Source organism: Stylophora pistillata, chromosome 14, assembly GCF_964205215.1.
Source record: "Stylophora pistillata chromosome 14, jaStyPist1.2, whole genome shotgun sequence".
Lineage (NCBI taxonomy): Eukaryota > Metazoa > Cnidaria > Anthozoa > Scleractinia > Pocilloporidae > Stylophora > Stylophora pistillata.
Window position 1 is genome coordinate 10,750,690 of NC_142532.1, and position 27,239 is coordinate 10,777,928.

The following is a 27,239-nucleotide window of genomic DNA, read 5'->3' on the forward strand; positions in this document are numbered from 1 at the left end:
AGTAAATGTGACCGATTCTGCCAGGGAAATTTTATTGTCTGGAGCTTGGACTTGTCAGGAGAGTTTCCTTGACTGCTGGATTACACCCCATGTTGTGAAACCATTTGCGAAGACAATTTTTTTTTCTTCGCTTTTTTTGTCACATTTCTTCGCTTCGTGATGTTACAGTAACACGGGAAATCTAACCGGATTTATTATCGAATTTGAACTTTCTGTGGGCTCTTAATTTAATGTCCACTTGCAATCCGCCAAAACCTAGCACGTGTGCATAAGTTATTCAGCACTGTCACAGGTAATGCAATCTCGATCGCAGAGGCACGTAGAAAAACATCCATCTCCAATGGAAGGCCAATTTTATGATTTAAAGGATAAGCAACAAAATTAAAGATCAATTGGGGTAAGGCATATTTTCAGTGTACAATTATACCTAGGTAGTGTATGGCGTTTTTCTACGTTTTTTCTACGGACAAATTGGAAAACAAACATTGGGGAGTCGCAAGAAATACCTGGTAGCGATTTCCGGTGTCGGTGATTAACTCCTTTGTTCGGATAGCCTGAGTGTCAGGCCTTCCTAAGGGGCTAGGGGAGGGGGAGAAGAGAAAGGAAGGCCTGACACAAATCCATTCATAGAACCGTGTGACACATCCAAAATCTGGATGTGGTAGTGATTGGATAATACACAATACCCTCTGACGTCATCGCATTGACCGGAAGTAAATACGAGCAGAGTGATCGACAAGAAGAAGCCATTTTGATTGTCGATGGACACTTGATGTACATGCTATACTTTTATGGCTAGAGAGGAATTCAAAAAGGCTCTAGAGGGAGCCCTCAAGTTCTTCCTTGACTGAAGTTGTAACGGCTTTTACGAGCTCTCTGCGTAGTGGTGGAAATTTTAGAGCAGCGTTTGCTGCTGCTCGATAATTTTCTAGGCAAAGGTGTTTCACCATCGCACCTTCCAATTTATCCTCACAGCTCCTTTCAACCACCCGAGAAGACGAAGGGTAATCAACAAAAACCTAAAGACGAAGAAAATTATGGATTTGTTGGGTACAGAAGACAACCAATTTAAATATAAAAAATTGAAACCTGTATGTATCATCTACCCGACTCACCTTTGAGATCGGCGGTAAATATGTTTCTACGGCCTGAATTTGCGGCAAATTCATAAGGTTAGTTATTTCGTTGTTGACGGCTGAATAATTGTCATCCGGTTTGTTGGCTTCAAACAAGGACCTTTTAGACGTTTTTCGCTCAGATCGTTGCCCTTGGGTTGTGTCTAAAAGCATAGTTAGTAGGGTCCCCTCTACTAACTATGCTAAAAGCGAGGGTTGAGTGCCCTTTTGACGCTTTGCAGTGGGGGTGATTCCAGTCAGTGATCGCTGGTGTTGAGACACGCGCCGGTAATTTTCTTTCCTTGATTTCTCAGGAGTTTGAAGACTGCAGGTACAAGCTTTTTCTGTGTTTCTGTCAGATGATTTTCCGCCTGATGTATCAGTGAACGCCTGCTGTAACTCTGTCAACAGTTTGTAGCAATTCACAATCTTCCGGGCGCACTTTTTACCAACAGAGCGTTGACGATCTTGCAATGGCACAATTCCTAAAACACCTAATAATTCCACAAAATCGACAGGTTTTCCATTGCAGGCGTTTGAAAACTCTTTATTGGAGGTCTCACAAAAGAGAGAAACCGTGGCAACACAAGCACCGCTTTTTGATCGCAAATTCTCGTTGCAAATTTCACCTAAAAAGTTCCCAGGGTCAGTAGCTAAGTATGTATGGTGGGTGAGTCCCGCCAATACTCAAGTCTAAATTTGCTGAATTGTGAATTTTATGTAACAAGGGATGTTATTTTGTCGATTCTATTTTCTAAGCAGGTTTCTGATTTCCTGTCCTCTTCAAATTTTGTGGCAAAATCAATTGAATCGCATACAGCGAATCATGCTACACCAAATTTTATGATTAAGTAACTGTGTTGAACACGAATTTGGTGATGCAAGGCATTTTTCAAACAACAGCCAATGTACGGTTTCTAAATTTTCTGCAGCATCAAATTTCGTGCTGCCTCAAATTTAATGCTGTCTCAAATTTAATGCTGCATCAAATTTAATGCTGCATCAAATTTAATGCTGCATCAAATTTAATGCTTCACCAAATTCTATGCTGACAAGTATCGTCCCTTGGGGACTGGTGACTAGACAAGAAAACGAGGCAGAAGGTTTCCCGCCTAAATACAATCTGGTTATCAAAAATGGCGGATCAAAGCTCTTTACGGGCCGAGGAGCTTCAGGCTTTTAGAAATATCCGATCGATCGTACTTGATGTTATTCGACAACTTGAGGCAGGTAACCTTGATTCAAATATGATCGATGCTTTGTATTTTCGACTGGATTAGCTACATGTCTTAATTATTCGCTATTTCGATGTACACGAACTGGGCGAGGAAGTTGTGCACCTGATAGGTACAGCTCCCGACCAAATTGCTAATCATGTCAATCGTCCACAATGTTCGGAAAGTCCTGTACCACCAAGAATTTCCCTCGGAGACTGAGGTCGCCCGAGATATCTGATATCAAGAGAACAAGTTGAATTCTTGCTGGAACGTTGTTTCAGTGTAGTTGACATTGCAAGTCTTCTGGGTGTTAGCCGGCGTTCGCACGTTAGAACGACGACCCTCCGAGTTTGGCTTCAGGGCACGGTCAACGTATTCAGATATTAGCGACCAGGCACTTGACAACACTGTGCGAAGCATTTTGACAGAATTCCCGAACACTGGCTACAGGCGCATGACTGGTTTTCTTGCAAGAACGAAGGCTACGTATTCAGCAGAACAGGATACGGGATGCAATGCGTAGAGTTAATCCAGCTGGGGTGTTCTTGTGAGCGCTTGAACTTCGTACAATACACAGAAGGCGTTATCAGGTTTATGGACCACTCGCTCTATGGCACATTGACGGGAACCACAAGTTAATAAGATATTTATTTTATTCATCGTACACGTCGTCTTGGCTTTGTAAAAGTGACCAGAAATCAAAAGGAAAACTGAAAATACTACACTTACTGGATGCACAGACACAATAGCCGTGTGTTTACAAAAATTTGATACAGTAAGGTGGAAAGTATTTTGTTTTTGTTTGATGAGTGTGTTGCATTATAACTATGCACGACTGACGCTGTAATTTGTCACCTACAAGTTACTTGAATGAAATCTTTATGAATATGCAATACTATCTTTTCAGATGGAGATTTGTCATCCATGGTGCTATCGATGGATATTCTAGAATGATAGTGTATTTGCAGTGTAATGCGAACAACTGTGCTGCCACTGTTTTAACGCTATTTCAGATGTCCATACAGACATGGTATGCTGCCATCACGAGTCAGGTCGGATAAAGGAGGAGACATTGTTGATGTTGCATTCTTCATGCTGTCCCATCGCTTGAGAGGCCCCAATAGGGGCAGTCACATCACTGGACGGAGCGTCCATAATCAACGAATACAGAGATTATAGCGAGATTTGTTTACAGGTTGTACTTACGTCTTCTATCACCTGTTTCACCACATGGAAAACCTAGGTCTCCTTGACCCTTGCAATGAAATTCATGATATCTTCTCGTTGCACTACGCATACTTGCCACGAATAAATCGACGACTACGCATCTTTACATCTGGCCACAACAGCGGTCCCATTTCTACTGAGAGGAACAGTACCCCTTTGCAGCTGTGGGTTAGAGGCCTACTTCACTTACAACATTCTAATCACAGAATTGCAGAGGAGACGCGTCAAAGGATGAGGTTTTGTTTAATAACTAATTTGAACAATTAGTGGTAAAAAATAAAGGAAGACTAAAATATCTTCCCCAGAGTCAAGTTAGCTCTGACAAGTAAGACGTTTATCAGGCAATGTCCTCACTTATCAGTTATGAGCAAATGAAAATGTTTGTGATATTGTTATAAACAGTTTGTTTTTGCAAACGTAGATCTTTACTGACGTCTTTAAAGACATAAGCAGGCATACAAAGTTCATTCAGCGTGTACAATTTACGTTGTATTTGCCTATGGCCAGTTTCTCTAAGTAATTCAACTTCTCAGCCAAAAAAACATATTTGGCTACAACACGAGAAAACAGTGATAATCTATTGAAGGAATACTTCAATTCTTCCAGTCCTTGGAGAATGAGAACAATTTTACTACGACGAGAATCGTCTGTTTAAAATGTTACTTTGGATTTACAGGTAGACTTGGATAACTATGGTATTGACTGGGAGGGTCCATCACCCTCTGAAGAGTGGGATGGCCCAATCAGTTGTGAAAATCAGCCAGTCTGCGTTGCACATACGGCCGTCCCTTTGGCATCAACGGACTACGCTGAACTATTGCAAACAATAGATCCTCGCCAAGATTCAGAATTTCAAGGGGTTGATGTCTATCTTCTAACACTTGCATTTGTTGAAGAACGAGTGAACCCATCGCTGTAAAAGGTGTACCGTACCGTACTGTTTCTATTTTAGGTAAAATACAAACAGGTTCTGTACCCACAACTTCATAACTGCCAACGTGAAACACAGTTATGACAAAGTTACCCGAAACGTTAACTGTTACCGGTACATAACTCAATGTTTCAAGTTCTTAGGAACTATTTGTACACTTTAAAGAGATGTGTATCCTCAAGAACCATAGTTTAATGCTTTAATCAATCTCTTTGAACACTGCATATTCTGTTTGTTGTGGAGACGATGTCAGCCTGTGAAAACAGGATTTGCTCTCTGGTAGGCTTGATGGCAATTTTCCACTGTCAACAAGAACATGGAGATTTTGCCCTAGTGGTGGCAACACTTCACATCCTGTCCAGAATGCTAACAAATCTTTCACACCTGCACCAGCTGTCAAAAAAAAAAGAACATAAGGGTTAACATATTGAGGAAAAAGTACAAAACTGGATAAAAACTGAAGAGTATTACAACTCTCAGGAACAAAGAGCTTTAAACATTTTAAGTCTACCTATTTTCTCTGCAGTAGCAATTTGCATTTTTCATTATTCAGTGTTCTCATGGGCTGAACACTACCTACCAACAACACATTGTCTGGTCAGTTGTGAGAAGTTTGAAATGATTCCTTAAATTTCTCTAATTGTCATTTAAAAAGAAGATGGAGAAGAAAACTATGTAATGACCAGGCCCCGGTTGTTCAAAGCATGGATAACTTCTTATCCGCTGGATAAATCGCTATCCAGTGGATAAATTTTATCCATGGCGTCATATCGGTTGTTGAAAGCATGGATAGCGCTATCCACTCGCTATCCAGTGGATAAATTTATCCATGGTTAGGTAGGTAGTATAAGTTTTATCCACCGGATAAACACAAATAAAATGGCTGCTCGACAGTTACATCTTCTTCGCTGTAACCTTCCCGACAATCAACATCGAAGAAAACGGAGAATTTATCGCCGCCAACTCGATCCGTTTGAAACATTTAGCCCTTTTTACAGTTACCGGCGCCATATTGGATGTGTAACCGCGCAAACATGATAGCGAGGTTAGTGTTGAGTCGCGTTGCGAGTTCTAGTGAGGGTTTAGTGAAATGTGGTGCTGCTGTCCTTTTCATCGAGATATTTCGACAATGAACGATACTTTCCCTACGCAGGATATTCCTCCTTCTTCTTCGAAAAGAAGAGGAAGACACTGTGCCGCTTTTTGGTTGTGCTAATAGCTATTATGACACAACAGGCAATCCAACAGGTCTGCATTTCTTCTCGTTTCCGAATGACTTCCAGCAGCGAATCAGATGGTGCAATCTCCTGAATCGCCAGCATGCAAAGGACGGATTCTTCATCACAAAATCAACTTCTTTGTGCTCAGAACATTTCAAAACAGAAGACATGCGAAAAAACGTGGGCAGGTCGCTGGAAATTGGTGAAAGGTTTATAATGTTTGTACGGTTGTTTTGTTGCTTGGATACCAAAAGAAAATGGAGCTTTGATTTTCGGTATTGTAGTGTTTATGCTGGGATTTTTTTCTCCTTATTAAAAAGGTGACATTTATATTTCTTTGTGCACCGTGGTCTTATACGATATCTGTGAACTGAATGTAAAATTATAAAATTATAATGTAAAATTAAAAATTTAATAAAATCATGAGTTCATTATTATATATATGGGCAGAACCATCTCGATTAAACTAGTCAGTACCGAAAAAAACACGGAAAATGCCTGCTTAAAGGGTCCCAGTAGCAACTGTGACAACTCAAGAAGAGTCATTTGAAGTTGAACAGGAATTATTTCACCAAGAAGTTGAAGCAGCTGTGTCAACTGTCAATGCTGCTTCATCTTCACCAGCCCTGCAACAATCAGATGTTCTTAAGCTGCAACGGGAAATAGAGCTACTGCAAGTACAATTAGCTGACTTGAAAGAAAAACTAAGTGAAGTTGAAAATGAGGGGGATATTTATTGGCGTGCCAATTTTCAATTGACAAAATTAAAGATGATGAGTCTGCGGTTCTATTTTATACTGGATTCCCAAACTATGGAGCACTCATAAGCTTCTATAATTTTATTGACCCAGTGCTGGCAAAGATGCAGTACTGGAAAGGAGAGAAATTGTCGAAAGAGAGTCAGCCACACCAAACAGATGATAACAGAAGTAAGCCGGGGCCTTCAAGAAACTCTCATTCTTGGATGAATTTTTGCTCATACTTATGAGACTAAAGGCTGGGTTATTTGTACAAGATCTTGCTGATAGATTTGGGATCAGCAAGAGCCTGGTGTCCAGAATCTGCATTACATGGATTAATCTTAACTATGTGGAACTGAAAGAACCTTTCCCATTTCCAGCACAAGAACTTGTTCACAAAAATATGCTGCAAGAGTTTGCTCAATATGCAACAACTAGGATTATTTTAGACTGTACAGAACTGTTTATTTTTTCTCCTGTGAATAATAATGTTAATTATTGTCAATAGGCTCTTCGAAATGTTATGTTTGAAGAATAGAATTTTGAAGCTCCTTCCCATAAAGACATAGTTTAACTTGCGTTTTATTGTCATGCCAATCACTTCCCTTATTTACACAATGTACAATGGTACCTTATCTTGATTTTACAAGCCCAACATCATCTTTTTTTCCCTGAGTACTAACAACATTAATATTAATATTTCTTAATGTAAGGAAAGATTACACCTAAATCAATTTGAGCATTAAATTTGAGCTGGTGAAGGTGAAGCAGCATTGACAGTTGACACAGGTGCTTTAACTTCTTGATGAAATAATTCCTGTTCAACTTCAAATGACTCTCCTTCAGTTGTCACAGTTGCTACCGGGACCCTTTTAGCAGGCATTTTCCATTGTTTTTTCGGTACTGACCAGTTAAATCGAGATGGTTCTGCCCATATATATAATAATTAAACTCATCATTTTATAAATTTATAATTTTACATTTTAATTGTACATTACAATTTTATAATTTTACATTCAGTTCACAGATATCGTATAAGACCACAGTACACAAAGAAATATAAATATCACCTTTTTAATAAGGAGAAAAAAATCCCCCCCCCCCCCAAAACAAAAATCCCAACATAAACACTTCAATACCGAAAATCAAAGCAGGCATTTTCTTTCGGTGTCCAAGCAACAAAACAACCGTACAAACATTATAAACCTTTCACCAATTTCCAGCGACCTGCCCACGTTTTTTCGCATGTCTTCTTTTTTGAAATGTTCTGAGCACAAAAAAATTGATTTTGTGATGAAGAATCCGTCCTTTCCATGCTGGCGATTCAGGAGATTGCACCATCTGATTCACTGCTGGAAGTCATTCGGAAACTAGAAGAAATGCAGACCTGTTGGATTGCCTGCTGTGTCATAATAGCTATTAGCACAACCAAAAAGCGGCACAGTGTCTTCCTCTTCCTTTCAAGGAAGAAGGAGGAATATCCTGCGTAGGGAAAGTATCGTTCATTGTCGAAATATCTCGATGAAAAGGACAGAGCACCACCACATTTCACTAAACTCTCACTAGAACTCGCAACGCGACTCAACACTAACCTCGCTATCATGTTTGCGCGGTTACACATTCAATATGGCGCCGGGAACTGGACGAGAGGCGCTACAGTACATCGTTGGCCTTGTTGCAGACGATATCGCTCCCCAAACAAATCGCAACCGTGCTGTTCCTGCTAGAATGCAAGTCCTTATCACCCTCAGATTCTTAGCTTCGGGTTCGTTTCTTCAAGTAATAGGTGACACTTTTCAGGGATTTGACAAGTCGACTGTCAGCCGGATAGTTCGCCGGGTGACAAAAGCCTTGACTGCAAAGTTAGGCGACTTCATAAAATTTCCGTGCACTCGTGCAAAACGAGACGAAATAAAGCAAGGTTTGTTCAGAGTAGGTGGTTTTCCCTGTGCTATCGGGTGCATCGACGGTACTCATGTCAAAATAAAGGCCCCTCACGAAAACGAGCCGGACTTCGTGAACCGGAAAGGATTTCATTCAATCAATGTCCAGGCAATCTGCGACCATCGAGGTAAGCAAGTTTGTGTTGCTCTCATTATTTGTATAGCAAAGGGTAACATTCCGTTTAACCCAAGCTTTACTATGCTTACTATCTCATGTGTATTTCAGGTATTATTTTGTCCCAAATATGAGCATGAAAGCCGAAGAATTTCGCTTTAAAATTGTAACGCTTTTCTGTCACGTAGGGAGGAATGTGCGAGTGATTGGCTTGAGTAACGCATGTGATCAATCATGTGATCCCAAGATTCACGCATGTACACAATTTACGACGAAACGAACTGAATGAATTGATTGAAATAATTGAGTTTTCGAACCGTGAGATCTCCCTTTCCATTCGGGAACTCTCAACTGTAATCGATCTTGTTGGCTAACAAGTGTTGAGCCTTCGAATGGTGATACGACCGCAAGGAAAATATTCATCGGTGATCACTTGATGTGTCTTCCAACACGGACATTTTTCAGTGGACTGTGTTGGATTGAGTGCTGAAACATAACATAATTTTACAGAGCATTCTCTCGCTAAGTAGCATTGTTTAATAACATGTAATTTGCTGTTACTCAAAGATACATGTCAAGAAATCTCTTGGAATCTACCATTTCTAGAAAAGGGATAGGTTGTAGTTAATTGATGTTGGTTATAAACTGTGGTTTAAATGCAAGCGGCAATCCAGTTTCGAACACTTCGTTTTGACAAAATGAATTTACAAAAACCTTACGATTACAGCTCCAAATTTAGGGTCTGCGTGTATGCTCACATTACGAAACTTTAACGGGAATACAATTTAAGACTAGGCAAACGTACACTTGCACTATAAATTGCTAATTTTTTTTTCACTGTTGGACGTAAAAACCATTTGTGTTGCATTGAATGTAATTGAATTTTGTAGAAATGTTTACAAATGTTGTGGCTAGATGGCCTGGCTCTACACATGATAGCCACATTTTTTGAACATCAGCCATAGGGCGAGACCTGGAAGGAACTGGTCTGGCAGATGGTGTACTACTTGGAGATAGTGGATATGCATGTTCCCCATTCCTCATGACTCCCCTATCTCAACCCCAAAACACCACTGGAAGAGCTCACAAAATAACGCGATGTACCATTGAGCGAACTTTTGGGGTGTTAAAAAGGAGATTTCATGTGCTGCACTCCGAAGTAAGGATGGCTCCTCACAGGGTGTGCTTAATAATTGTAGCTTCTTGTATTTTACATAACCTTGCTATAAGTTTAAGGGAGCCAGATCCAGAGGACTGTGAAATGGATGATGAAGGGTGTGCTCCTGACCTTCACAGTCAGTATCATGGCCATGAAACTGGTAATGCTGTCAGGGAGCACATTGCTAACACTTTTTTTTAAGTTCTACACAGGGGGCTCAAGCTCAAACATACATTTCATTGCAAAAATGTTGATATGTACTGTAAATGGTATGGTCCATCAACAATGAGACCCAATGGCTTTATGGGAAATCTTTGCATGGTTACAAGATTAATGCATTATTTATTTCATTGTTCATGGAAATCTTTGATGACCACAATATGTTCCTTTCAGGAAAGTGTGGATGGCTGCTATATACCATGTACAACGAATTGTGGTTATTGTTTTCATGTGTAACAATAAAGCCTTGGGTGTCATTGTTCTCTGCTTACGCTTCTTAGAAGTCAGTGTTTTTGGAATCAATTGTATACTCTTGTGAGAAATAGTTAAACTCTCATTACTCTTTTTATGATAGTCCAATGTGTATCTTTTGCAAAGTCTCTAATTTCATGATCAGCAACACCTTTTGGTCATTCTTGCTGGCGGCTTTCAAAGATAAATGTTTTTCATGGATTGGACATTCCTTTAAAATGGAAAGGCATGCTTTAAACATTTTTCCTTATCTACCCCCATGTTCCAAGAGATGTTGGAGGAAAAGCAAATATTAATATTTTTTCTTATTCAACGGTTTTCATAGTTTGTTTTCCTTTTTCCTGGAAAAAGTCTTAACCAGTGAAGAATTTATGTTTTGACGATCTTTATGTTCAACATTGGGATAAAGTGAAGTTTGGCTTTCTTCTAGAAACACCTAATACAGTCTGTACATTCTACTTTCAAATTAGATCATTCACCTTTTTTAAGCTCATCACATCCAATTCTGGCTTAAATGTTTGCATGAAAATTTGTATTGTGATCTCTGATTATCTATTTCTCACAAGTTCCTTAATTAAAACTTAGCAAAATTCTTGAATGTGATTGTTTATCATGAGTCTTGTATGACCACTTATAGTGCAGTGTATGCATCATGGTTGTTATAGGACAGTTTAAGGGACACTTAAGATGTCATGCCTGTGTAAATGGGTAAATTGCATTAAGGGCATTTACTGCTGTTGGGCCTTTTGCCAAGTGTACTGTTGTTTTTATAATGAAAACATACAACCAATGTCCAGTTTCTTTCTCAAATTTTGTCATAGTTTTGATTAATTGGTAACAGGACTTTGTGTCGATGTCCAATTCAGTCTGTAATCAAACTCATGATTTAAAAATGGGACTCGACTGCATTGGACTCTCTTGGTCATATTACCACTTCTAATTGTCGTCATTTTGATCTTGTAAATGGCATCTTAAGGCAATAATAGGTCAATCGTCCAGCTTAAACTGAATGGAATCATGTTACCATATTAAGAACAAGTCTTTTTAGCCAATAGATAGGGGCTTCTCTACTTTTTCAACATTACTTTGACAAAATGAATAAGCCCACAAATTTTTATTGGCAAGCAGCCTTTTATTGTCTTTTATTCATTGCCTCTTTATTCACTCTGTAATTTATTGAATTTAAAGTGAGGAAGTGATTTTCAAGTCATTGGTTGGTTTCAACTGCAATTCTCAATATATTAATGAAGATTTTGTTATTTGTATGACTACAGAAAAAGTGCAATGGAAAATTAAAATTGCTGCTTCAAGCATTGTTTAATCACATGAAATGATCAATGAACTTTGAACTTCATAGTGTAAATTAATTGTATAAATATTTCTTAAAATGCCCTCTGTTTTCTAAATTAAATGATGGGTCTGTAAAATTAAATTTTCTTTTGATATGAAAAAATATAAATTGTGGTTAAATCCAAGGAATGCTCAAAATTGCTTCGGTGTAACTAATTCTTGAAAAGATATATTTACATGTAATTAATAAACTCCATTGAATAATTAGTTTTACATTATAGAGATGTAAATATTAGTTACATGATGCATTTGTCTTTGCTTTATATCTGCACTTTCTATTTTACCAATAAACACATGCATGTACAGTTAGTTTATTTTTTTTGGTTTTAAATTGGTAGAACTGTTTTTTTTTTCCTTCATTTCCCTTCATTTGAGAGCATTATAACAGGAAACAAATTCAAACTCATTTGAGAATTGAAAATTGAGAAGAAAAAAATTTGAATCACAAAATTATGGGCCAATTAATTTGAAGTATTGGATTCCACCCTACCACCCCTTCCCCCAGGCTGGGCAACCATGGGCATTCAACCATCATCTGTGCCTGGCTGGGGTTGGTAATTTGAACTAGGATTGTTAAGTTTTTTCAGTGAAATACAAGTGATATATCTTTAACTAAAGCAGAGTTTATGGCAAAAAAAAAAATTCACTTCTGTAACCGAAAATGGCTCAAGAAGAAATGGTATAGGTCTAGATTTAAAACATTTGGTCGAGGTGCACAAAGTCATGTTGGCTGATTTTGGCTTTTACAAACGGTTGGGGAATTTGAACAAATTTTTTTGCCCAAGGAGGGGGAGGGAGGAGGGGCTGGGGCAGAATTTGAACAAACCAATCTCAAATTTTTAAAGGGAGGGATTTTGAAACTTCCAACAGATTGATGCATTGGTACTAAAAGGAAACCAAATTAAAACCAATGTGATTAAAGCCTGTGTACATTTTTTGGGAAATGGTTTATCAGTGGATTGAAAATATAGGGAGCTGATAGTAACAATCCATAAATAACCAGTTACATGAGTCACAATCAAAGCCATTTCAGTTCGATTGCATAAAGATTGATTCATAAATTATTTTCGGACCTACTTCGAGACTCAAGCTCCTGAATCCTTAACATTATTTCTTTTTTCTTTAGTTTTAGATTTTCAATTTCTAGGTCAAGTTTTACATTTTCCTTTTTAAGGACTTCAAGGTGCATTTCATTGATGTCATCAATGGTGACCTTTTTTCTTGAGTGTGGCTTATTGCTGGCTCCTCCAATGGTACTGATGGAACTGTATCAGAATTCATACTGGGGCAATCTAGCTGTGACAGTTCACTGGGGTCTGCGGATTCACAGGTGTCTGGAAGTACGCAGTGTGAAGCAACAGGGTGAAGTTCACTTTCTATTCCAAGAACCCCTGTATCCACTGTTGATAAGTCTGAAACTTGTGCTGTGTAGAATTTGTACAAAATGTATTAAACCTTTGATTCCTGTATGGTGTAAGTTCTGACCATAAATTGGTACGCATTCCTTGAAAATTACTCTAGAAAATTTGAGTTAACACTCCTATTGAATTAAACAATATATTTATTATAATAAAAGGAATTAATTTCAATGACAACAATTATCAGCTGTCAAGAACCTTTAAAAAGGAGAATTTCAGACAAGTAAGTCATCTCTAAATACATTGCGGACTGCCAAGGAAACCGTTCTGAAAAAAAAAACCGCTCTGTAATATCGATGATTAAGGTAGCGTTTGTTCACTTCACAATCAAAATGGAAAAACATTACGAAAAATGGGTCTGAATGTGTGAAACGTTTAAGTCTAGAAGTACTTTTCGGCCACGATACAAGAGCAGCTTAGCTTTTCTCGATCGATTCAATTCAACAAGGGTCCGCTGAATTTTAGAAACGTAGACGAATTACAGGGATTGTGAACTTTCCAAAAGAAGAAAAATCACCTGCTACCCTGCGTCATGTTTAAACAAAGAACGGCAGAAACAATCAGCACACTGTGGTAAGTATCATCGTAAGTCAACTAACTTGTAAACATTAGTGGCTTACCTGAGTCGATACCGCCCAAAATGCCGCTGAAAGACGGATCCGCTTCGAAGAGCTCGATAATTTTGGCTGTGGTAGCCTTTGGAGAAGCCGGTTTCTTTCCACCCCCGGTCTTCTTTACTGCCGTGGTACATTTGTTGTGCTCTCCTTTTGCTCCACTCACCATTCCTCTCCACTTTTCTTTTACCTCCACAACAGTTCTCTTGGAAACTGCAAGGGCATTGACTTTCTCGGTTATTTCCTCCCATATTCGCGTTTTGTTTTTATTACAAAGTGTCGAGGAAAATTTACTTTTGATAATGTTTATATTTTCTTCCGCCTCTTCCAAAATAACTGCGCATTCGGCGGGTGTAAAATTGGGTTTTCTAGCGCGCTTTGCCGGAGGAGCAACATTTTCTGCCATGTTGTCTCGCCAGTAGCACGCGCGAGCGAACAGATCACGCAACGCCTGGGTTGTAACCATAGCAACTGCTTGGATACCGAATTATCCATCGGATAGTTATGCGTCTCGCTATCCGTGCTTTCTGCAACAACTTTTTATCCGCCGGATAACTATCCAGTGGATAGCCTTTTTATCCACCGGATAAGCTTATCCGGTGGATAAATTTATCCATCCTTTGAACAACCGGGGCCTGGTTTACAGTTCTGGGCATACATGTAATCAGCTCGCATCTGCCATACACATGTATGATTTGCCCCACCACTGACTCTGCCTCTGGAGGAAACACAACTTTCGCCAGCTCGTGATCAGCTTTTCAATGGTTAACAAGAGAAAGTTCATTCATTCCTGTAACTAGGTCTTTGAGCTCATTACGACGCTTCTCAATAACATTGTGCATCAAAATGCGGCGAAGAGCTAGATGCCTTTTTCACCAAAAAGAGGGACTTGCAGGATTCCTGCTTCATCGCTATAAGGTCGCAGAAACACCAGAGGGTTAGTCGGTACATCTTGGTCCTTATTGATACCTGTTAACTGTACGCCTATAACCAAAATTCAGTAAAACCTCCAATTCTTACGGAAAAACAGTTGCATAAATAATGACTGCAAATAAAAATTCACAGTTAAATTTGTCAACACGGCGCTTTCATCATGACGTAAACTAACTCGATTAAAAGTTGTTGGTGTGCTGCAGGCGGTATTAGACGTCGCAGTAGTGTTTGTAGGGCTGTTCAATTCAGACAAAATGTTCGTAGCCTGGCTAAACAAGTTGATAGCCGTCGAAAATTCGACAGGACTTCTACCTCCTTCGCTCTCCGCCATGTTTTACAAACCACAGTAGAACTTTTGGCGGGAAACCTTTTGCCTCGTTTTCTTGTCTAGTCACCAGTCCCCAAGGGACGATACTTGTCAGGGTAAAATTTGGTGAAGCATTAAATTTGATCCAGCATTAAATTTGATGCAGCATTAAATTTGATGCAGCATTAAATTTGATGCAACATTAAATTTGATGCAGCATTAAATTTGAGACAGCATTAAATTTGAGGCAGCACGAAATTTGATACAGCAGGAAATTTAGAAAACCGTACTTGAATATTGGCGGGAATCACCCACCATAAGTATGTAGCCATACCAGCTTCGGAATAGGCCTTTTTGCAGTTAGAGATCACGTGCTTAGATACCGCATAGCAACGCCATACTGGAGAGCAAGCACTCCAGTGATCTCAGACAAAATAGAGATCACAGAGGTCTGTATTCAAACAAAGAATACAGCGGATAACAAGTTAGAGGGAATCCCAATTCGAGAAATCTTGTAAGTTTTAATCAACAGCTTCCTTGGAGTGTATCAGCGAAAAACGAATTTTGGTGTGATTTTGCTGCTGATACACTCCGGGGAAGCTGTTGATTACTTCTTACTGGATTACTTGAATTGGGATACCTTTTTACCTGTTATCCGCTGTATTCTTTGTTTGAATGCAGACCTCTGTGACCTCTATACTGTCTGAGATCACTGGAGTACTTGCTCTCCAGTATGGCGTTGCTATGCGGTATCTAAGCACGTGATCTCTAGCTGCAAAAGGCCTATTCCCGCATTTTGACACGTGAAGCTGACAACGCAATGACCGGAAGTGATTTTGATTGGATGATTTGAATTATGCTGTGTTGGGGTGGAAGGCTCTAGTAAAACTATCTGTGTCAGGCGTTTCTTCCTTTCGCTCTCTCCCTTTCTCGCTTCTCTCTTACCTTTCCCCCAGAAACGCTCCCAGAAACGCCTGATACTCAGGCTATTGTTCGGAAACAGAAAAAAGCGATGTTAGTGCTTTTCCATATTGCAAGTACAGCAGTGTTTTTGCTCGATTGATCGAATATGAGCTTTCTGTGGGTTCTTAGGTTCTTAATGTCCACGGTCGTAATTCGACTTTGTAGACATTTTACATACTGGTTTGGTGGGGGTCTTAGTTTTCGAAATTGCGAAAACCAAGACTCCTAAATTTACCTAAAACTCGGTGGAAAGGATCAGACAGGAGATAATTTGACCTGTTTTGATTACAATTTTACTTTACATTTCGACGGATCCGATTTTAGGGGGTCTTAGTTTTCGTAATCTCGAAAACTAAGAAGGGTCTTGGGTCTTTGTTCTTCGTTTTCGAGGGTCTTAGTTTCCGTAACACCCTACAACAGCCTTTGCGCGCACAATTAGTGTCCAGGACCCACGGATCTGACCTTGCTTTTGCCGTGAGCACGTGAGTATTTTAGTTTCGCCGTGAGCTTTTTGTTTTGCCGTGAGCTTTTTGGTTTTGCCGTGAGCTTTTTGGTTTTGCCGTGAGCTTTTTGGTTTTGTCATGAGCATTTTGGTTTTACCGTGGGCTTTTTTGATTTTGCCGTGAGCTTTTTGGTTTCGCCATGAGCTTTTTGGTTTTGCCGTGGGCTTTTTGGTTTTGCCGTGGGCTTTTTGGTTTTGCCGTGAGCTTTTTGGTTTTGCCGTGGGCTTTTTGGTTTGCCGTGGGGTTTTTGGTTTTGCTGTGAGCGTTTCGGGTTTGCCGAGAGGTGTTTGTTGTTGCCGTGACAGTTGTGGGCCACCGTAATAATGCGTTACTTTGGGGCAGCAGATTACTCTTTAGATCGCTAATAAACTATTTACCAAGAATTTATCTTTCCTCTTACTTACTTTTGAAGAATCGAACACCTCAATTTTATGTAATTAAATTAACCTCATTAGTGCCTGTTTATTTCCCGCGTGAACTAAAAAAAAAATTCCAAATTTAAGAAAGACAATACTTTGCGCGTTCCTGCTCTTGGAGAAATGGTGGAGGTTTTTGCTCTTTCGGGAATATAGTCGCTAGTCTATGTTCGCAAATTTATCGTATTATATTGTCCCATTACGCAAATTACCATTGAGACCTCTTTCCTGTTTTGAGCTGATTTGATTGAAAACTTCGGAACAACGATCGTCAAAAACAAAAGAAAAGAGATACATGGCTAAAAGACCCAATCTTGGCCACTGAGGATACCTTATTCCCTACTGTCACAAACTCTTTCTCAGCCTGATATGCAAATTTTGTGTTGCTTTGCAAGAAAGACGTAAGTTGCATATAGTCTCAAAACGGTTCACGGTAAACTGCAAGGCACATGCTTGAACTAGTTGGCTTTATTGCCAGCCCTTTTTATGGTTTCCTTCAGAATTTTCAGAAGAATTTGTATTAATAGCATAAAGAGTACAAATGTGAAAAGTGAGCTGCGAAGAATTCGTTGAAAACTAGGCCGGTTTTGATCGTGGCTGCAGCGGTAAGCTTCTCTGTTCATGATAAACTTCACGAATGAATTTAACCAAACGGTAAAATAAAGCACTTTGAAAATTCGAGAATATCGCATCCAAATTGGAGTCAGGATATTTGCATTGTTCTTTACGCTTTTTGAGTTGCCATGATTTCTAAAACAAAAATGATTTTGTTTTTGTCTTAATGTCATGTCGCGCATACACAACATGGCGAGATTTCAGGTATTTCGTTGACGATTTTCAACAAATTCTTAAAAATCCCACATTCATTTCCCCAAAGTAAACTTTACATATTTTAAAAGATCGTTAACTCGGGTATTGTCATTCTTAATCTTACGAAATTCTTAACAAAGGCACAGTCTCAAAATTATCGTCAGGATATTTGCATTGTTCTTTACGCTTTTTGAGTTGCCATGATTTCTAAAACAAAAATGATTTTGTTTTTGTTAATGTCATGTCACGCATACACAACATGGCGAGATTTTAGGTATTTCGCTGACGATTTTCAACAAATTCTTAAAAATCCCACACTCATTTCCCCACAGTAAACTTTACATATTTTAAAAGATCGTTAACTCGGGTATTGTCATTCTTAATCTAACGAAATTCTAAACAAAGGCACAGGCTCAAAATTATCGTTATTTTTCGCCTACCGTTTTACGAAGCACGGGAGAGCCATAACTTCTTTACTCCTCTTGAATACTCAGATAAATCTAATGCTTATGAAATCATGGTGTTTAGACCATGGCAAGTTATACAACAAATTGGAACTATGACGGCTTTTTCTAGCGAAGCAGTTTTGACAAGCGAGTTAAGTGAATGATGACTAATTTCCACCCTGTACTTCCAATTTCCTAGAGAAAAAAGAATAAAGAAATAATAGATACAGGCCATCAGGCGAGACGAAGGAAAAGACTTTAAAATATCCGACTCAGCAAAGGTCTGTTCCAGACATTTTAGAAATGAAGATCTAAAAAAGATTTTTGCGGGGAAAATATGTTTAAAACTTGGCGCCTTGCCATCGATATTTTCCTGGATTCGCACGTCGCTCCGCAAGAGGAAACCAACAACAGAAAGGAACGTTCGCGAACCAGTGGCGTCGATTTCCGCTGCTTCTAAATCGAATGCATCCGCTGAGAGCGTTGAGGAATTTGATTTGGAAAAAAGGGGAAGTATCGGTTTGACTACTAGGGTTGTTGAGAATCAGAATATAATCTTACCGGGAAAGAAATTTTGATGTGACGGTAACCATCGCAAACAAAATTAAAAGAATTGAAGAATTAGAACAGGAAATCAATGACATTAAATTGTGATTAGAAAATGCTTAGTGGCAAATCACAAACTTTACAAAGAAACAATTTTAGCTCCAAAACTTGAAAGCTAAGAAAAATACAGCAGCTTTTTACACTGGTTTTAATAACTGGGATGCTTTTTAGACGGTGTACTATTATCTTGGCGATTCATTTTGACTCTAGTAAACATTGGCATTTTCTCCGGTCGAGCGAAGTGCCCCAACCGTCGTCGGGAAAATGCACCGAAATACCCTCTTCTTCGCTAACATCAGTGAAGGTGCTCATTCGTTCTTTTCTGCCACAGTAAATCTTGTCTAGATCTGGGTCAACAATATTTTTATCTTTGCTAGTTCTGATGTACTCGTACACTCGCTTCACGAGCTCCGCTTTTGTCTTCAGACCTTTTCCCAAATCATCGCGGCACTTAAGCCACAAACGTAGTTCTGTGTTATTCAGCTCTTCAGGCTTTAGCTCAAGCAGAGAAGCGCCTGGAATATCATCTTTCGTGAGAAAAATTGCATTTGGAGAATCATCGCGTAAGCTACTCGAGGAGGATGGTGAAAGTTTGAGGCTTTTGTTACCTCGTTTTCATACTATTCTATTCTTACCATGCATCGCGCTATACGCACGCCATTATAAAAGTCGTGTATATAGCGGACGAAAGAACTATACTTTTCTGACAAAAAAAAATTCTTTTGGAAGTCACTGCCACATACCTCAAATTTTAATCAGTCAAAAAACTTGCGGTCCTTAAAATGTCTTTAGTGATATATCGTTCCGGGGCAAAAAAAAACTTCAGAGGTTCGTTATTAGATGTAAGCAGAAGAAATCCTTATAAACAAAGTCATCGCGTTCAAATGCAAATTTTTATTTAGCGACCCCGCATTTCCTCTAGCAATTTTAGTATTTCCAAATGGTCAGGTTCCAAAGTCTTAATCTCCATAACCCTCCATCATGATGTTAACAAATAATGAAATACATTAGACAGCGATTTTGCTAAAACAGTAACACCTTCAATTGGTACCAATTCAATTCACTCCGTTGAACCGCCAGAATATAGGCTCCGTGTTGCCTCTTGTTCAGTAATAACCTTGTTCGGTGCAACCGCCTCCCGGTTAGCTCAATGGATAGAGCGCTGGACTGTTGTGCGGGAGGTCGAGGGTTCGAGCCTCGGCCGGACCAACACTCAGGGTCTTAAAATAATTGAGAAGAATATGCTACCTTTCTATAACATCAAGAAATGATTAGATATTCTAGTCTTCTCGGATAGGGACGAATAAATGGAGGTTCCGTTTCCTGCAGGGCTAGGGGCAGGAGACGTTAATTTCCCACGCGCGAGATTACTGTGTGATGGATGTCCTCCCCTGGGGTGGGATGGGTGGGTAACAGGACCCCCGTTGATACCAGTGTTTACTACACTGAAGGGGCTATCCTGTATAAATATAGATGTCTACTGTCTGTCTAGATGTCTAACAGATAGTCGCCTCAAAATATTCTTCCTCATAATTTTGCAGTGGAGAGCTCTATTTTGTCTCCAAATGCCTCTGGACAAAGATGTTTTCCGGTCTCCGTTCTTCGAACGAGTGAAAATCGACTGAACGAAGAAAAAAGTATCGTTTTTCAAAGCATAACAATGTGGGCTTCTTAATCGGTTGTTGCCTATCTGGAATTTGCCCTGTGCGTGCGAAATACGTGATAAAATGCAGATTGTTTTCAGGGAGCTGACACGCAACGGGGTGAAGTCCAAGGTAGCTAAAAACGAATTTTACTGCTAGAAGACGTCTAACCACGCGAGAGTTGCGTGGAAAATTGACCGACTGTACCATTATGTTCCTTGTGAAATATTTTTCAGTGAGGCAGAATTGTCATAAGGTTTACGTTGTTTACTGGAAAATAACATTTCATCTGAGAAAGTCTAGTCCATACTGGCTAGTAAAAAGTAAACACACAATTGTAGCGGGAAAGTATCGTTTAAGATAGCTGAACACAGTTTTTGCTACCTGTGTTTCTTTCACCATTTTCTCCAAAACCCTTGATCTCTCGGTCGCCAAAACTGGCAGCAAGCAAGTTAACAACACAAACTTTGTTTTGGGATTTTGACATACGTGCCATTGCCATGGCGACATAAATAAATATAAACAGGCAGTTAAAATCTAGTCATTTGATCTTCTTTATAATCTGCATGAAACGAGCTTGTAACGATACTTACAAGTTAACACCATTTTGCTAACAATTTAACAGAGATCTTTAATTATCCCTTTTTGAAGGTTCACTCTATTATCTAGAATTTCCTTTGTTTAAAATCGATTTTTTTCCATTACTCCGGTTACTTATTTCCTAAAGTATTTTTGTGCCAAATTTCGTGAAATTCTAATAAGCGGTTGTCAAGAAATAGGCATATTTCCAAGAAAGCAATTCTCCATTCAATCGCAATTTTTTTACTTACTACGCATGTGCTGCATTTAACTGGGTTTTTTCGGTAACGACGAAAAAGCTGAGAATAGGCCTTTTGCAGCTAAAGATCACGTGTTTAGATACCGCATAGCAACGTCATACTGGAGAGCAAGTACTCCAGTGATCTCAGACAGTATAGAGGTCACAGAGGTCTGCATTCAAACAAAGAATACAGCGGATAACAGGTCAAAAGATATCCCAATTCGAGAAATCCAGTAAGAAGTAATCAACAGCTTCCCCGGAGTGTATCAGTAGCAAAATCACACCAAAATTCGTTTTTCGCTGATACACTCCAAGGAAGCTGTTGATTAAAACTTACAAGATTTCTCGAATTGGGATTCCCTTTAACTTGTTATCCGCTGTATTCTTTGTTTGAATGCAGACCTCTGTGATCTCTATTTTGTCTGAGATCACTGGAGTGCTTGCTCTCCAGTATGGCGTTGCTATGCGGTATCTAAGCACGTGATCTCTAACTGCAAAAGGCTTTTTGCTAGGTTCTTTGCACCGTTAACTTTTCTAACATATCTTTCAAATAAAAGATTAAAGCCCTCAATACACTGCGCCAACTATAGAGAAAAATAGCACAGATAGTGCGGGTACGTGTTGAGTAAATAAAATGACCGCTGTACTGACGGCATGTTTTTTTTTTTACAATTCTTATGCGCGCGCTGAATTGCATCAGCAAAAGCACGCGCGAAAACTGAGTTCAGCCACCTTAATTCACTGAGAACGTTTAGAAGCATAGAAACGGATATTTAACATGGCAGTCGACGCAGAAAGTATGATATAACTTGGTGGTCTTTTCAACCTTTATAAAGAAAGCAGCCACAGGCAAAAAACTAGATCATCATATATATCTTTATGCAAATTCCTTGCGCAAGTTTAACCAGAGTCAGCAAAACTAGCCCATCCATAACAACACGCTCTGGTGCTAAATTCGTGTTAGGCCTTTAGCTGACGGTGTCAGCGTTGTAAGTGAAGGAGCGGTACACAAAACATACACGTTTTAACTTGCAATTGGTAGAAAAAAATTCCCTGACGACCTTTCTAATCCCGACAGATCATAGCGATAAAGTCCTCACGAAAGAGAGCCATTACACTGGGTAGGTATGGCACGTTTTTAGTGTCAAAATTCAAAACTTCGTGTCAGACTTGCTATTTTTCTATTCAAATATTCAATCCTGTGATTAAAACCTGGAGCTCTTCATTCAAATATGATATTCTTCTATTCCGATTTCCAGTTCTTCAATCAAACTCCTTGTTTGACAATTTAGATACGCTATTTGGTTACTGAAACATCCATTGTTTCAATTCAAAGCAACATTTCTTCGCTTCATTTATGCTCTTTTTCTATTCAAACGTGCAATCCCTCGTTTTAAAAATGTTTTTCTACTAGCCAAACATTCAGTCGTCTAATTAAAACGTGCTATTGTCCATAAATTCATCCAAACTTGCACCAAATTTAGCAATTACGAAGGTACGAATGAACATCTTCTGTGTGACATTACTTTTAACTGTCTCATGCGGGCTAAAACATGTTGACAAAATTCCATTGAGTTAGTCTTGACCGCTGTCTTACGCTGAAAAAAACTAAAATTGCTATCACTTATGGACTAAGAAACGCTCATTCAAAATAAGTCATGAGGAAGGGAACTTTGTGTCTTACCAGAGCTTGAGAACATCTCCACGAGAACTGGGTTGATTCAGTCATGTGTCATGCTCTTACACTGAAAATGTCAGTAATAGGAAAAGTATCAATCTTAACACAAACCATTTCTGTGCGATGTTGTTAAATATTAACAACATCGCACAGAAATGGTTTGTATTAAGATTGATACTTTTCCTATTTTCACTCTAATTTACCTCATTATGAACCAAAAAGTAATTTTTTTGAAGACATAATTATGATGATGACGATTTCAGGCAGCAACTGAGCATGTTGAAATGCCTATGTTTTTACGGGATACCGTAAAATAGTAAAAAGTAAAATAAACAAATTAAAATACAAAATCAGTGGCCACTAAAAGATTAATGAATTTAGTTTTCCCTATCAGTTTCGATAATCACCGCCGGTGATTCACCGTCTTTTCGCCTCTTAAAATTTAAATGGCCTTTTCATACTTGGTTATAATAGATTATAAGTAAACGAATTTGTAGAGATTTATTTGCATCGCGTGACTCATGTAGGATTTCAAAACATTAATGGATTGTGTCGGCGGAAGAATTTGCAGCTACGCTTCTATGTTTTCGCCATTTTCCTCTAATTTTCATATTTTCTTTGTTTTATCAACTCGTTTCTCTGCTACCAAATGAGTAAAGCTCTATCCCTCGATATGTTTTGAAAAAGTACTTGAAACCCCGTGCAAACCGAACTAGTCCTCACCAAAACGGGTCAAACGATGTTCTACATTCTTAATAAATGGTTTAGACCTTTTCTTATCAGTTACAGTCACATCCCTCTGAGATTGTGGAAAGTTACCAGATCTTTTTTCCTATCTCGGCAACCATACGGAATCTCAAAAAATTTAAGCATCTCCTTAATGACTACAACTCTCAAAATGTCTTACTAAAGGTACATCTGCCTGCGTTTGCTCAACAAACGAAACCGAAAAAAACACTTGAAGTACAAAAGATGGACGGTTTTAATAAATATCGCAACTTCAAGTTTGAGAGGGAAGGATTGCGAAAATGGAGAGCTTATGGCATCGGGCAGGAAAGGTTGATTCCTTACCAAGATTTAGTCGTCAGGCCTCAAGGTCCAACCGGCCTCGTTTTAAATGAAAAATTACTTCCGCTCAAGGGGGCACGGCTCTATAAGACGACAAAAAATAGTGATAGTTCCCGCATGAAAGTTCCCGCACTGAAACGAAGGACTGCTAACGAAGACTCAAGTGCAGGAGTTTTTCTCGAGTCTGCCGGCCGCAAGAAGAAGACAGGGAAGCCGAGAAATTGAGGTGGAGGGAATATATGCAGAGGAAGAGGAGCAAGAAAGACATGAAATGCTGGAAAACGTTGCCGGTCAGCTTGGTCTAAAGAACCCTATTTGCTGTGACTCACACTGTTTGTGTGACCTCTCGCGCGATAAGAAACTTGAAACTTTCAGTCAGTGCTGCACGCATATCTTTAGCCGAGAAACTACACCATTTCCCTCGCTAGAGTATCGTCGGATTGATGAATACTTTGGGCAAAGAATCCGATCACAGACATCTTTTCCATACTGGCGTTCGGAAAAGTCATATCGCATGACTGCAATACCAATTCGTTTCCCCACATCCCTAACGGCCGACAAGATGAAGTTGTTGTGGTAACATCCTGCTTCATCGCCCCTTAGGTAAATTTCACTGATTTGGGGTGTAAATGCGCGCTGATATCAGCGTTACAGCTATTCAAAGGTACAAAACCTATACACCCTTGGCTACTTCTACATTTTCCAACTGTAAAGCTTTAAAACGAACACAAGTCCACCATTCTTGAAGGCAAACAATGCGAATCTTCTCGATAAAAAGCCTACCCCTGTCGCAAAGTAAATATTTTGGACGTCTTGGGTAAAACATTTGCAAATTCAATTATTTCAAATTAGCCGTATTATTGAAACACTAAAGGAAAAACACACACACGCACACACACACACGCACACACACACACGCACACACACACACGCGCGCGCACACACACACACACACACACACACACACACACACACACACACACAAAAACAAAACAAAACAAAACAAAAAAATGAGGAAATAATGAAAAAAGATAAAACTTGGGGGTGATATTCGACCCCGGCCGGACCAACACTCAAGGTCTTAAAACAAGTCTGCAGAAGAATATGCTACCTTTCTATAACATCAAGGAATGGTTAGATAATCTAGTCTTCTCGGATAGGGACGAATGAATGGAGGTCCCGTCTCCTGCAGGGCTAGGGGCAGGAGATGTTAATATCCCACGCACGAGATTACTGTGTGATGGATGTCCTCCCCTGGGGTGGTAGTCTCCCTCGCATCCGTTTTTTTGGATAGCGTTGCGTGACATCCAAAAAAACGGATGCGAGGGAGACTACTGGGGTGGTTGCTGGGTGGGAATCGGCCCTGAAAAACCCCTATGGGGAGTGGTCAATTAACATATTTATCTATAACCGCAGTTCAAAATATATGAGCTTCATATATTCATCGTATCTGATTTATCATTACGGGTTTATTACAAATCGACTTAACGGCCTGCTCCCAGTTGGCTCGTTAGCTCAATTGGTAGAGCGCCGCACTAGTATCGCAGAGGTCAGTGGTTCGAATCCCGTACAGGCCTCATTTTTTTCAGGTCTGATTTTCGCTATTGCATAAATAGCGCTCTCTACTGCGAGAATCGTGCATCATACGTAACATATTTATGTATGTATGTATGTATGTATGTGTGTATATTCAAATTCAAAAGACGACAATATAAATGAATAATACTTGTACTGTACCAACTTTATCACCCAAAAACAATGACATTCCGACTAGCTTTCTGCCTGAAATCGGCATTGCCGATATGTTTTCCATAAAACTACATATTCTGTTACATGATAAGGTAAATTTTAATGTAAATTGAAATAAAACGAAGAAGTATCACTCCTGACGCTAACAATTTCTTTCGACAAGTTTAAAATAACTGCGTGCGCTCATAGTTATCCCCTCGATTAACTTTGGTGCGCTGTAGTCAAAAATGGATCCGTGAAATCAATTCTCAATGTAATGAAGCGTGACACAAGACTGCTTAAATCGACCCATTCTCGTGGAGATGTTCTAAGCTCTGGTAAGACATGAAGTTCTCCAGCTTCATCATGATATATTTTGAATAAGTGTTTCTCAGTCCGTAAGTGACAGCAATTTAGTTTTTTTACAGCGGTCAAGACTAATGCACTTATCAATTGAAACCCCGACCGGCACCCCCCCCCCCCCACTCCGGGCCAAGGAGGGGATTTGATTTGACATCAGTTCAAGTGTTAAACACGAAAGCACGCTATATAAGGAAGTCTTCCCTGGGAAGACCTAGGCTCATTTGTCACTCACCGTTGACGTGTGTGGGTCATATTTAAATGCTGGTAGACGAACAAAAGGAGCTAAGAGATATCTATTGTTTACTTCCACCAGCATGGTGGCATGAGGTAACGTGCGAACCACCTACTTCGATCTCAAATTTACCGCCACAAATGAAGACAGTTTCCATTGGAGAAAGGAAATACAAATCTCAAAAACTCTTCTATTGTGATGAAGACATAAAACAATTTTGAGGAATGCGCCCGCTGCTCACTGCTTTGGAGTAACTGTAGCTCAAGCTGACTTGTCTCTAAGAGTTCTACATCACACGACGGTTGATTGACAAATGGTCCAGTGGGACCTAAGGCCCCTTTTATAGCGCGCCTTCGTGTTTAAGAAACCCCCACCCTACTGGGGGCATATTGACTGGTAAAACCCCCACCTTGGTTGGGAAACGAATGTTGTTCCCTGACTGACTATACCATTTAGTTCAAATTTTCTACTTCTTTAGCGTACAAATTTAGCTAAAGTAAAAGCCAAATATGATAAACTGCTGTATATCCAACCCTATCTTCACCTTTTATTTTACATCATGCAAGAACCCTGTATGGTAAGTCAAAATGTGGGGAAATTGATGTTATATTAAAATAGACAACATAATAAAATAGTTCCTGGGAGCTATATTTTATATTTTGGACCCTAAAGAATGAGGAAATCTAGCACTTAAAAAACCACGTGGTTTTAACTGAAACTCTAGAAGAGGAAGAGCGTGTAACTGCATTGTGTGAGAAGCTTTGATCAAAAAACAATAACATTTTCCAGCCAATGAACCATGAAAGCTCAAGCCAGAATCCCAAAGGATTAATCTAAATGATGAAATAAAAGGGAAAATAATCATAAAACTTACCTTTCAAATCCGGGATGCCTAAGCAAAACTGCAAAGCGCAGCTCATTGAAACCCAGCGAGCGACTCCAGTGACCACGTGAAGAAATTATCGTGATAAGACTAGGCACGAGTCCAATCCCCACCTCCCCCCGACCTCGATGAATGTGTAAAGCAAATCCTGAGAAATCCCCCACCCCCACGGGCGAACCGTGCCTTCAAATACCATTAAAATCCCCAACATTCTCCCACCTTGGCCCGGGGTGGGGGGGAGGGGGGAGGGGGGTCGGGATTTCAATTGATAAGTGCATAACTCAATGGAATTGTGTGAGGATGTTAGCCCTCATGAGACA

General features: G+C 39.5%; 2 protein-coding genes, 1 long non-coding RNA gene and 1 pseudogene across 4 annotated transcripts; 1 reads left to right on the plus strand and 3 right to left on the minus strand.

The window, feature by feature from the left end:
• Positions 1 to 15: 15 nt before the first annotated feature.
• Positions 16 to 1,291, minus strand: LOC148716498 (uncharacterized). Its single transcript, XM_088744379.1, has 2 exons — positions 1,116 to 1,291; positions 16 to 1,019 (listed from the first exon to the last, which is right to left on the minus strand). The coding sequence occupies exons 1-2, from the start codon at positions 1,287 to 1,289 to the stop codon at positions 819 to 821; spliced, it is 375 nt and encodes a 124-aa protein (XP_088600505.1). The 5' UTR covers positions 1,290 to 1,291; the 3' UTR covers positions 16 to 818.
• On the plus strand, positions 1,282 to 6,042 carry LOC111332555 (uncharacterized; annotated as a pseudogene). Its single transcript, XR_015995093.1, has 2 exons — positions 1,282 to 3,795; positions 4,236 to 6,042. The product of XR_015995093.1 is annotated as an uncharacterized LOC111332555 (transcript).
• Positions 3,786 to 22,731, minus strand: LOC148716499 (uncharacterized). The gene is made up of 2 exons (XR_015995098.1): positions 22,652 to 22,731; positions 3,786 to 4,883 (listed from the first exon to the last, which is right to left on the minus strand). It is a non-coding gene; the product is annotated as an uncharacterized LOC148716499 (long non-coding RNA).
• LOC148716500 (nuclear apoptosis-inducing factor 1-like) lies at positions 11,426 to 14,580 on the minus strand. The gene is made up of 2 exons (XM_088744377.1): positions 13,527 to 14,580; positions 11,426 to 12,912 (listed from the first exon to the last, which is right to left on the minus strand). The coding sequence occupies exons 1-2, from the start codon at positions 13,984 to 13,986 to the stop codon at positions 12,644 to 12,646; spliced, it is 729 nt and encodes a 242-aa protein (XP_088600503.1). The 5' UTR covers positions 13,987 to 14,580; the 3' UTR covers positions 11,426 to 12,643.
• Positions 22,732 to 27,239: the final 4,508 nt, after the last annotated feature.

What these genes read in the sequence shown, in the direction of transcription:
- LOC148716498 (XM_088744379.1), bottom strand. Translation starts at nt 1,289, where the DNA reads ATGCTTTTAGACACAACCCAAGGGCAACGATCTGAGCGAAAAACGTCT. An exon ending in ATTTACCGCCGATCTCAAAG is followed by an intron (nt 1,020 to 1,115) that starts GTGAGTCGGGTA and finishes CTTCGTCTTTAG; the next exon opens with GTTTTTGTTGATTACCCTTC.
- LOC148716500 (XM_088744377.1), bottom strand. Translation starts at nt 13,986, where the DNA reads ATGGTTACAACCCAGGCGTTGCGTGATCTGTTCGCTCGCGCGTGCTAC. An exon ending in TTTGGGCGGTATCGACTCAG is followed by an intron (nt 12,913 to 13,526) that starts GTAAGCCACTAA and finishes AATTCTACACAG; the next exon opens with CACAAGTTTCAGACTTATCA.